The sequence below is a fragment of the Varroa destructor genome, unplaced genomic scaffold (assembly GCF_002443255.2).
Source record: "Varroa destructor unplaced genomic scaffold, Vdes_3.0 BEIS01000005.1, whole genome shotgun sequence".
NCBI classification, from domain to species: domain Eukaryota; kingdom Metazoa; phylum Arthropoda; class Arachnida; order Mesostigmata; family Varroidae; genus Varroa; species Varroa destructor.
The window spans coordinates 15,930,807-15,943,236 of NW_019211458.1; the positions used below are offsets into that span (position 1 = coordinate 15,930,807).

At 41.5% G+C, this 12,430-nt stretch overlaps 1 protein-coding gene across 1 annotated transcript in view; it reads left to right on the forward strand.

Moving 5' to 3' along the window:
* The window catches only part of LOC111251594 (uncharacterized), a 137,617-nt gene extending 131,102 nt beyond the window's left edge, over nucleotides 1–6,515 (forward strand). The window contains exons 4-5 of the mRNA XM_022808282.2: nucleotides 2,157–2,569; nucleotides 2,944–6,515. Of these exons, the coding sequence (XP_022664017.2) occupies nucleotides 2,157–2,569; nucleotides 2,944–3,202 (672 nt within the window). The 3' untranslated portion in view covers nucleotides 3,203–6,515. The remainder of the gene's footprint in view (nucleotides 1–2,156; nucleotides 2,570–2,943) is intronic.
* The last annotated feature ends 5,915 nt before the right edge of the window (nucleotides 6,516–12,430 follow it).

Sequence of the window (12,430 nt, forward strand, 5' to 3'; positions counted from 1 at the left end):
CTTTTTTGTTGCTTGCTTCTCATTTGGTGGCATCTCGGAAAGGCGCATTATTCCTACCGATAAAAAGGCTGCTTGACTTGGATATTATGAAAAGGAAAACCGACGACTGAATGACGACTGCACGAAGCCATCCCGTGTAAAAAACGCCCGTATAACTGTGCTTCGTTTATTTCGCATTGAGTTAAACGAAAATGAAGCGAGCATTTTTTAAAAAGAAAAACACAAATTTATTTGCGGTTATCACCAGCGCTGCTGTAAAGCCTTGAAGTTCGTTTCCAAAGTCTACACCAGCGCTGGCGTCAAGCGGGAAGCGGATGAGGTATCCTGAAAAGAGAATAGATTTGAGTACGGAGAACGGAACCTCCTTGGCAAGGAGCTAACGTCATCAGGGGCTGAACTGTGGGTGAATCGATCGTTTCGCAATGATCAGTCACTTTGAGACGAGCCAATTTGTGATTCTCCCGTCTGTCAGATCGTACTATTGGTACAAGCTTTTTGTTCACTTATTGTTCCTCTCTTTCACATAACGCAGCGTCTATATATACACACATACACGGCACTCTTGTATAACGTTCATTTCACCGTCGGCAATGAGTTCATCAACACGCTCTGCCACCAGTGGGCAACAGTACGAGTAGTTGCAATGGTGGAGTGTAATAATGACATTCTTCGTGGCAGTAGCAGTAATTCAGTAAAAGGGGCGCGATCTGGGAATCAGAGGTAGCGCAATTGAGGTCGAAACGACTAGTCTGAACCCCTAAGACAGATGGTGAAGATGTTTTCCTCTGCCCGATGATCTTTTCTTCTCGCCGCTGCAGCCACCGGTATTGCTGCCGTACGATAAAGGGCAATATCACGACAGCCAACATAGAACTCTCTATCAGTTAGTAGATCACTGTCCCCCTTTCCGGCGTACTGCCGCCATTGAGCCTTCTTTACGATTTCCGACAGATAAATACAGATAGATATAGAAATGAACAGAAGAAATTGTCGTACACAACGGTGGTAACGCTAACAATTGATGGAAAAACGATCGACCAGTCAGTGGTTATCGGGCAGAAAGTAAGCGGGAGAGCGAGTAGCGGCAAAACTCTGATCCGCTTTGTGGGTGTCTGTGTTTGTCTGTCGGCGTCTGAATGACGCTCAAGCAGCAGATAAAAGCGGGCAATGCTTGGACCTGTGGGCATCTAAAAGAATCGGCAAGTTAGCAAGAATTACAGGATGCCTTCCAGCCATCACGCACGTACTTACACGACACATGAGAAGGAAAGAAAAAAACAAATAGTACGTGTAATAACCACTACAAACGGTACTAACTATTACCGCCCACTGGGCCACATAATGATTTGTAGTCGTAGTCGTAGTCGTAACTCATAAACCTTATCTAGTGGCCAGTACAACTAATACGCTACAAATATTTCTCTCGATAAACGTCATCGACCAGCTAACTAGAGTATAGGGTCCACCACGTGACTGAATAAGTCAACAGTGCCAGGCCACGTCAGGTAAGACATACACGACATATTATGCGATCGATTTATACGCACTACCGATCAATTAACTGGTTGATAATCAGTCACGTCAAATTAGTGCCGAACGCTAAAAAACAAAAGGGCGGAAGAGAGGACTGTGTGAGGGAACAGTGGCCTGGCTGCTGGCTAGGATGGTTACAACTTAGCTCGACGTGGGCTTAGAGAGTAATAAGTGGCTCACCAAATTTCATTAGTTTTATAACTTATGCTGCTAATATTAGTGCTGTCCGACATCACTGTTATTCTTAACAAACTTCTTTGATGTATCCCGTACCAGTGATGGTCTGCTGCGAGCGATGACTATGGGCGGTACGATTAAATGGACATAGCACTTGGTAGTAACAAACGGTCATCTTTCAATGACTGTTTATCTCGCCTTGACCACCACTATCCGCTAAATACCCACAGAAGAAATACGGCAAACTTACAAGATAGCGCCAAAAATACTCAGCAATCAATAATGTATATTTTTGTTTTTTAACAAGGGACGGTAATTATCAACTTTATATCCTTCTTCTTATATTCACCTCGAAACAAAAGAAGCTAGCCATTGTCATCATCGCCATAAAGCGTGTTAACACCAATCCGTTCACACATTTTCTTTTGTATAATGTCCCTTTCTAGGTAAAAATCTGGTTTCAAAATAGGCGCACCAAATGGAAGAAGCAGGACGGCATTTCGAACGCCGAAGCCGCCGAACTCAAGATGGGAGAAAAGGCGAAGAGCAAGCTCCAGGCGCAGGCTGCCAAACAAGCCGCCGCAGCTGCCGCCCACAAGGCGTCAGCTCTGTCGGCGTTATCGGCGCAGGTGTCGGCGCAACTGCAAGCGCCACCACCGGCGCATCATCCCCATAGCGTTCACCATACCAATTCCCTATCCAACTCGCACAGCCATTCGCACCAGCTACAGCACCTACACCAGCTCGCCGCCCTTTCGTCCGCCGCAGCTGTCAGTGCAGAACTATCCTCCGCTTTCGGCGCTCCGGACCTTGCCGGGCGTCAACCACCGCCCCATCCGCCGGCCGAACTTCGATTAAGGTATAGTAGTGTATCAATCATCGAAACGGACGCAAACTACGTATAGTCATCTGAAGGTACCACAACAAAATAGCCGACAATGAAGAGGAGAAGCAACCGAAAACATGTTGTATGCTTTAGCGGAAATTTTTTTCGAACGAGGTAAAGAAGGAGATCTCAACGCGCGCTTCACATAGATAACAAATATCATATAGGCTAATATTATTTTATTATGAATTTTCTCCCGCACCTCGCCTGCGAACCGAACCAACAACTATCATATGTCCATTCAATGTAAACCTACCATTAATCTACCTCAAAAATGTCTACTAAGTTATGTCACCTGCTATTATTATTATTTTGGTTTATTTATTTCTCCGTCGGCGTTACTATAGGCAAATGGAGCTGTCTGGGCTATCTGGCTTCCACGGTGGTCGTTCCCTGTTGGAGCCATCGCGCAGCCCGTGTCGCAGTCCGCTCACATCAGCCGAGAACATCTCGAAGTGCCTGCAGGTGCCGCCAGGTTCTGGCGACCAACGACTCACCCCTTCGACGCTCCCGCCTACGCTGCAACTGCGTGCCGCAGCTGCACTTCAACAGCTGCACTCCGACGACGAGGACGATGACGAAGAGATCGACCCGTGCGGGAGCTAACTCATGCTATCCTCGTCACTGAGTTAGCCCCTCCGTTCATCATTATCCCGCATGGGTGCACTACAGCGTCAGAGACGACATAACAACAAAAACATTATCATCAACAGTAAATATAAAAACCTACCCCCCTATTTATTATAATCATAAATCAATACAGAGCTACCATCCTATTGTCAAATCGTCGGTGAATCGTTGAAGAATAAGGCACCACACATACACGTACACACACACACACACACACACACATACACACACACACACACACACACACACACACACACACACACACACTCACATGCACACACCCATATATATAATGTATAAGAGAGGTAGAGAGAGAGAGAGAGAGAGAGAGAGAGAGAGAGGGGAAAGGGACTGGAAGCAGGAACAGAAGTTACGCTTGCCTCTGGACGTCTCTACATATAGATATATATATCATGCGCGAACTTACTCATTTGTACCATCTGCATATACGAGGCATCATCTCGTAGCGAGCGTGAGTTTGGCTTTCTGAGGTCGACGCTGCCGAAGCGAACAGCTCAGTACTAACACGTCATTGCTACACGAATTTTTGACCACAACGTTGAGCAAGCGTCGGTGTGACGTTTTACTATCATTACATATGTTCGTGCTGAAATAGTGAAACATCTTTCTATAATACTGACATAGGCACCACCGCAGTCATCATCGTAAACGCCCTAAGAAGCGTTTCCCATGCATTCCGCATTTTTACCCTGAGTCCGCTATGCATATACGCCATGCACTAGTGAATACATTTTGTGTATAGTCTCAAGGCGAACGCTCGGTGTTAATGGATACTCCGAATGAATCTCGTACTACTTCTTTCATCAATAAGACAGACGGCAACGCTGATAACAACGATGAACTGATGACAAATCTACTCAAATACGTGTACAAAACTTAAATGCAGCGGCGTACCATAACATTTCAGCGACCAACTTCTATCAATCGTAACCATCACAAGCACGAAATCCTATTATTACCTCTACAATTGACCTAAAGCTTTGCTTAGTAGATGCTATAAGATGTAGATTTTTGAAGAAACCTCCAGTCTCGTAATAGCGTAGATCAAGCCATTAAATTTGTACACATACACTTCCGTAGACGCCATTATATGATTTAGGCGATAAGGCGCGTATAATCAGACTTAGCAAGTGATTATTATTAATGGGCCATATGTGTGTATTTCCTCTCGTTGGGGATACATACGTTATAACCCATCGAGCCCTCTTTATGGATAGGAGCGTGCACGAAGTGTGACAGCAGGCGGAAATGATCACTCCTTGAACTAATGGTACTTTTGTCAATTGTGACAAAGGATAAAATCTTTCGCGTGCCATATATACAAACAAAGAGATACTTGTTTGAGCTCTAGAACAGATTTCAATAATTTAGTTAAAACAAACCCTCGGGACGTTCGAGGCAAAGCAGTCATTGACAATATCCTTCTGCTTCGTGATATTCCTCAATCCGAGCATCTCGCTTTCCGTTGAATAGATACGTTTTCGCCGGTGATGTCCGTCTATCTGACAATGTCCGCTTTCAGTCCATTTATAACAGAGGTTAATGCCCTACTAGACCCGCGAGGCCGAAAGCTGATTTGATCCATGTGCGTCATTATACGTCATCGAATATTAGACTAATCCTTCAACAATGATTTGGAAGCAAAATCAACATCACGCATTGCTTTTGTCCCTGAGTCCTTGTTGGGGTACGGCGGCCATCGGCAAAGTTGAATCCGTAACGCTGGAGAAACGTCAGCTTAAAGCCTATTTAAACCTGGAGAAAGAGTCTAGTCTAAATAATATATAAAAGTATGGAATGTGCGTGTCGGCCTCCTGCATTCTCCGACTAGTCAGACTGCCCTTCTTTCGAGACCAGGACTTTATTCCCACAAGCGTCCTATAAAAAAATTGCCTAAACATTTAGTGTCGACTTTTCCTTTGCGGAATGCCCATATAAGCAGCGTACTGTAGGAGTAAGTGTAGCACTATGCAAAATCGAACCTGGACACTTCTCTTTCAATACCACGACTAGTCAACGCAGAGATTCGGCAAATGCTACCTACCATCACTGTACATAAATGTCATATATCCCGAGGACGGAGAAGCGGTGTGCAGTCATTGCGGTAATCCAGACATGTCAGACATACGTGACAGGAATGGCGTCAATTGAACGCGCTAGCTTCACTTCCATCTCTACCCATTAACGATAGCTCTAACTGCATGAACACAATAACAAACGTATCGCTAAAAACCCGTATAGATTTTTTGTTGCACAATCGGTACAAAACACAATGCTCTACGTACCCACGATAACGTGCAGCCACATGCACATTACAGGGCTGTGCGTTTGCTAGTAACTTCAAGTTATTCTTAGCGAGCGGCGCGACGATGATGATAGACGACTGATCGGTCAAGCCACGGTTCGGAATGCACTTCTGCAAATAACGACTCTCCTGCAACTATGGCTGTTTCTGCTGCTCGAGTAGTTAAAGACACAATAACAAAAATAAATAAATGAAAACGTTCGATTAAGTAGAACTCAGGGCTCGCTGATTAACGAGCGTGCGAGTACAGAGCAAAACGGCTAGGGCCATAGATATAATAGTATCGATTTGATGAGTCTCTATTATTAAGTGCTACGAAACGCAGAGCAGTCGAGAGGAAACAGATAGTGAGTTCGCGAGGATGTATCGAATGTGATTCAATTGTTGTATATATAATTTGTGGGCGGAGCGTACCACTGTCTGTTAGCAGAACCAGAGAGTCGACAAGACAAAAGTGCTATGATATCTCGTTAAGCGTGTCATCTAAATCCACGATTGATCGAGGGAAAAAAGGAAAAGCATGGCGTAATATATATATATATATATTGAGGATTTTCAATAAATTTTGACGGGCTTCTCCCAAGCCTCTGTTGATGACGGGTGAGGAGGGGAGAGCTGGGCTGTCAAACACTCACTAAAAGATTTCAACATGTGTAAATATGGATAAGGATCAACAAGGAGATGGACAACGATGATCATAACGGTATGATAAGGGAAGTGATAGTTAAGCAATCAGAGAGAAAGAGCAGTTCGAAAAAAGGGGCGAGTCCAGAACCATAGCGACTTGAATATATATATATATATATATATAGAAGGTATGAATAAATGAAGTTAGCTAGGCAAGATTTGTATAGTGTGGATCGGGAATAACAAAGAGAAAGAGAGGACGAAAGAGGCTTGAACTGATAAAGTGACCACGATTATAATGAATGGTTTAATAAATTATGTGATACAATACATTAATAGATGTCTTTACTATTGATATATTGTGCGTTTAAACATGATCGTTCTACTTATGAATTTGGCCGCGGGTCGATGCGAAGGACTCTCAGAGCATGTCTTTTTAGAAAGATCTGTTTGATGCCTCGGCCGATCCATCTGATCCTGCGATTTCGCCTCTGCACTGATAGAGCGCAGTTAACTATGGTTGAGTGGAGTCGCTCCGAACAACTAGCAAGAGTTTTCCATGTTCTCGTTCCTTGGTGTGGAAGCGACATGTGGACTGTACAGCCGTAAAATGAAGACTTTCACCCCCATCTTTGAGTTAATAGTATATATATATATATATATATATATACTATCATTGACTCAAAACAGGGCGGCGGTAGCCAGTAGCTTACTCCCTAGCGCACCCATTCAATTTTTGGAGACGATACACAGTACTCTTCTTGTCTCTTTTTATCGACCTATCTCGGCATTGCATTTATTTTATCATTTTGTTATAGTAGTGTTGGTAGTCCGTTACCGGCTAGCTTTGTTACCTTGTTACGGTCTTCTTGTCGAAGCTGTACCTGCGTCACCTATGCATTCTACAAGGCGGTACGTTATGCTATTGTATTATCTTGTCCTATTCCACCAATCCTCTCATCGTTGAAGCTATCGCACTATATCGTACAGAAATTTACCGCAATTTAAACACCAAACCAAAGCACCATTTCGTGTATCACAACGGAAAAACACAGGAGTTGATTTTTCACATCCTGTTTTTCGTTTAGCGTAAATAAACAACTCGAAAACGTGAGCCACATCTTTCAAAATTACTAACCGTTATCACTTCTCTTTTAATCTATATTAGATTTTATAAAAACGTGTTTATTTTGTGATCGGTTTCTTCACACATGTTGGGTTTAACACAATTCGCTCGCTGAGCCGTACCTAAGCACAGTAGTAGTAGTAGTAGTAGTAGTAGTAGTAGTAGTAGTAGTACTAACCATTTTCAAGACTGTCTATAGGTACGTCACATGTAAATTTTTGCCACTTATTGTTGCCATCTGCTCTCATATAAAACTTTACTAGGTCACAACAAGCGACAAAACATATTTGTATCGCCTGACCTGTTTAGAACTTAAATTGTGGTCGTACTCATTTTTTCAATAATTCCAATAAAATTGATTTCTGATCATCTTAAGAAAAATAGTCTAATCTGCATGGGCGCTTGAGGAGTACTTTCTCCAGGCGTTTTGATCTGACTTTATTCTAGCTAAATGTTCTGCTTCTTTTTGAATAAACTCAGACTTTAAGCAAAACGACAGTGATAGAAAAAATAGCCTAAAATAGATTAATATGAGAATTCTGAAGATTCATCTACATGCACATTGAGTATCAGTAGCATATTGAACCTCATAGGCCAGAGAGCATTAGAGAAACAGTGTAACTACAGATGTAGCACACTTCAGCTGTCCAAAAGATGCTTTCTTGGATCGTTTATGTGAGCTGAATGATATTTTGCCTTTTTGCTATAGAATACATCGCGGTATTATAGCGAGAACAAGATTAGTCGCCCAATGAGTGGTAACTCTCGGGCGAGAATCTCAAGACAGGCGACAGATACACTGCTCTGTGATTTGTGCGATCTTAGTTATTGGCTACGTTGGAAAACATCGACGGATCTATACTATTCACACGGGATCACGTATGATTCGAATGAGATACGTTGCTGTCGTTCGTTTTACTCTGCAGCTATGAATATGGGCGCCGTAATAGGTACACTATGCAGTCTCCCGTGAACAATCGCTGGCCTTCTACGTCCGAGGTGCTACGTAGGTATGTTGAAAATAATTTCGCTTCTGTGTCGTTTAACAGGTCGATCAATCGTGCTCGAAGTTTGGCTGGCGTTACTGCTCGCTCAGAATTTCGACTAGAAAACATAACCTATCCGCTCGACATAGCGGTTGGTATAGGTTTACGTACCTAAATAAGGCTCGACCCCCGAAACCTAAGGTGGATGAACAAGGGCAAAATGTATCTCGAGTAAGTCTTTCTTCTACTGTTCAACATTCTGTGACTCTTTATTAGGACTTGATAATCCAATCTATTGCATAAATAAATATAAGTCAGTGAATGGGCATTCTTATTGCAGGTTCAGAAGGGCACACCTAGTAATGCTGAGATATATAAATCATCAGCTAGCCTCTAACTGAGGCATTAGATATTAAAGTGTGAACTGATTCATGTTTCAATAGCTAACCACACCCAAACCAAAGGGTTGGGAGAGTTGCGTTTCAGGGAAAACGGATTTGAACGTTAATCGTTTACCGGAAACTTTCTCTTGTTCGATGAGAAAAAAAACAGCATTATATATATATATATATATATATATATATATATATATATATATCTATCTTTCGGATATTAATATCCAAAAGCCGATAAATAGTCACAGACTGTGTACAATGATCAGCGTTGATTTTTCGATTGCCTTTGTGCCGTAAATTGATTCTATGACTAATGGAGGAACAGAGCAAATCTAAACGCGTTAAATGTACTTTGCTAAGATGCCCAACACAACGTAAAAGCTCTTTGTATATTAATTGAATTTTATGCAGAAACACCCCTGTCTAAAAACATCTGAAATGTACACTTATGAGGGTACCATAGCAACATATTTTGTCTACCTAACTTGAAAACAATTTATCGGACATAAACACTGCTCAGGAAGAACGCCTAACGCCAGTATAGGACGCACGTCATCTTTTCGAAGCTCAAATCAAAACGGATAGATATATATAACAATAGACCAAGTAATAAAACAATACCAACAAGGTAAGTTCTACCTTAAAAGTGCGCTAAGAGAACACCTTTCTTTTAAGCGACCATTTGTCGTACTACTTCTAACGTCTTTTGCGTAGAAGTTCGCATACTTCATATTCAGTATAAGTGTCTTAAACACTGTCAAAGGCTAAAACGAGACATTTCTCTATGTCGAACATCACGGACTGGTCAAGGTATGTTTAGAAATTTAAAAACATTTTTTTTTTACCTATATCCATACATTTTCAAAGTGTATGCTATAGACGCATTTTGAAATCGTAAAGCTAGTTTACAAGCTATCATTATTGCTGATCACCTACAGAATCGATACATAGACCGGTAGTATAATAAAAGTATAGAGACTTTTAAGTTCAGGGCGTATTGTGAATATCTAGACTGATTTTTTTTATATCAGGCGGCTGAATGGCGGTTGGCTGATTCGATCTCGTCCGAACGGTCCGTTGCTAGCCAACTGGTTTCGATGTTACGTTCGAAACGGTCGATGCCTTTCCTTTTAGATGCGATCTCAATCACGGACCACTTATAGCAAGTGAATTAGAGGTAAGTGAGAAGCGGAGTTAACAACAGACCTGGTTATGTCTTCTGCGCCGTTCGCCTGTTTGACTTCATACGCAATCCGCGTTCTTTACGAGACATTTAAAAATGCATGCACGGCATGTTGTCGAGGGTGTCGTGGAAGTACTGTAAAAGCGAACCCAAACTCTACGTCAAAGATAAGTTTTCATCTACCAGTTACACAATATATCCTCGTAGAGTCTCTCTCGATGAAGGCCTTGTGAGGGATCCGCGATCGTTAGAGAATCAAATGTCTTACCAAACTGACGTAGAGTTTCAAAGGAGAAAAACCAAACGCGATATTATGACGAATAAACGAGCCTGTACTGGTCTGTGGGTTTTGAGATAATCAATGGAACAAAATGTAATAATCTGTGACTCAGTTAAATCTCTATCCTAATTTTTCTACCTAGCCATGTTGTTTTTGGCCCAAAAAAGTAAAATGTTTATTAGGACCCTTGGCCAAACGATCATTTCTTACCTTGGACCACCAAAATCATGAAGTGCGCATTTTCATACTCGTATATGTCGTACGATATCGATACAACATCTAAGCCGCAATATGATGCTACCGTACAATTCTCAGCTTAAATAGAAAATCCCCACCTGGATAATATGTGTTATAGAACGGTCTTCTTTCACCTGTCAATGTGGTTATCACATGGTAAAAGTCAGAACAAACGACTATGGCAAAAGAAAACCTATTTATATAACTTTATACATAAAAGAATATATATGATATATCATAATATATTCAGTACAGAGAATTGCCCACCAAGGTTCATTTGCTTGCCTTAAATCCGGTTACAAGTATCTGGTTTGGAGGGGAGGCAATCAAAAGAACAAAACGCTAATCTTTTCATTCTACTACACAATCACAGTATATTTAAATCATTCATTATGACCTAATATTTGCATTATTACCAATTAATTTTCGCATCCTCTGTTTCCTTTCCTATATATATATATATATATATATATATATATATATATATATATATATGGACCCGGAACGCTATAAGGGGTCAAGAGTAGGGTAAAGAGAGAAAAGTGCAACTATAATTTATCATTGAAAGGTTTTCTTTTTGTCAGACGCACGCATAGAAATAAATATGCTATTTGTTATTCAATGATTGTTTGGTAAAATGTTCTAGTATTCGTCCCGAAGATTTGTAAGACGTTGCCACCTCCAATTATCAAGTCGATGAGGCTTCTAACTTGTTTTCCTCGCGTCGACATTTGAAAGCAGTACGTCTCTCGACCGCATCCCAAACCTCGTTAAACCTCTCAGTTAGTGTCTTTTGTCAAATTTGATAACTTGGATGCGACGCCGCCTAGACCACGAGCGGCCTTGAGTCGTCTCCTATACGGATTCGGGTATTTTAGAGCAAGGTCCAGTTGGAACGGTGCGTTCTCTGAAGAACTATATCTATCACATGTCCCCTATATTTTAGGATCATTCTTGTGGCGATCCCTAGATCTTATTGTTTGTATGTTGAATATGCCAACGTGGGACTTGCGTGCTCAAGATATGGAATGACACATAGTTTTAAATTTAATATAATGGTCCGTCCTAAAAACTTGTCTAAGATATTTCGCGACAACCGGCATCGATTTCTGTATCAGTTTTAGCTGTCTACACCTTTACAGACACGTAACGTGTACATGATTGAGCTTCTATACGAAATGTCGATGAGAAAACTCAAGTTTGTATTGGCGTTGCCTAATATTTCCCATTAGCTTTCCCGAAGGGTATGGCCGCCAGGAGAGCTATAAATCCACTTGAGCAGTCAAACACCAACACTGAAGTGGGAAAGCATCTTGGAAAGCTCGGAACAAGCCATTCATTCGAACGATGAGCGAAGATCGGCGCTTCGTTCCGGTCTGTAAACGAATTGAGCAACGGGAATCAGTTCTCGCTCGTTAGAGCTATTGTAGATGGCTGTGGAAATGATGCTTTGTAACAGTTAGTTAGCAGCCTGCCTTAGTTCGCGATATTGGCCTTTTGCGGTGGACTTAACTTTGGATCTTTTTTGCATTCGGTTACTCGGGATAAAACCGGCACTTAAGCATTTTTTTTTTCCAATCGCCTAAAAATTATTGAGAGGTCGACATTCTTAAGTAAGCATGATAGGAGTTCACCCTAATTTTCAATAGCATTTTTTTTCGGACGTTTGAGTATCTTTGCCAGGCTGAGACTCATATAATGAACAGTAGATTTAAACGGCCTTCAGAAAGCAATCCGCTATTCGACGAATATGTGTATTAGAAAAAAGCGCTGAATATCAACGTATAGAAGATATTTTTGTCCATTTTTGAAAAAAAAATAGCCTTGAAAAAGGACAATTTGCGCAACGCTTTTTACAGGTCATAGTTTATTGAGCAATCTATATTTGCAGAAACCTGATGAGTACCCGTATCTCTCAACTGCCTATTTTATCATCGACATCTTCATAGACGCTCAGCTTTTGTTAGGATATTTTGACAAGTTGCTGCGTCGCACACTGCAGTGAAACGTGACGCTCTTAAAGGTCATCACCTATAAACGGATT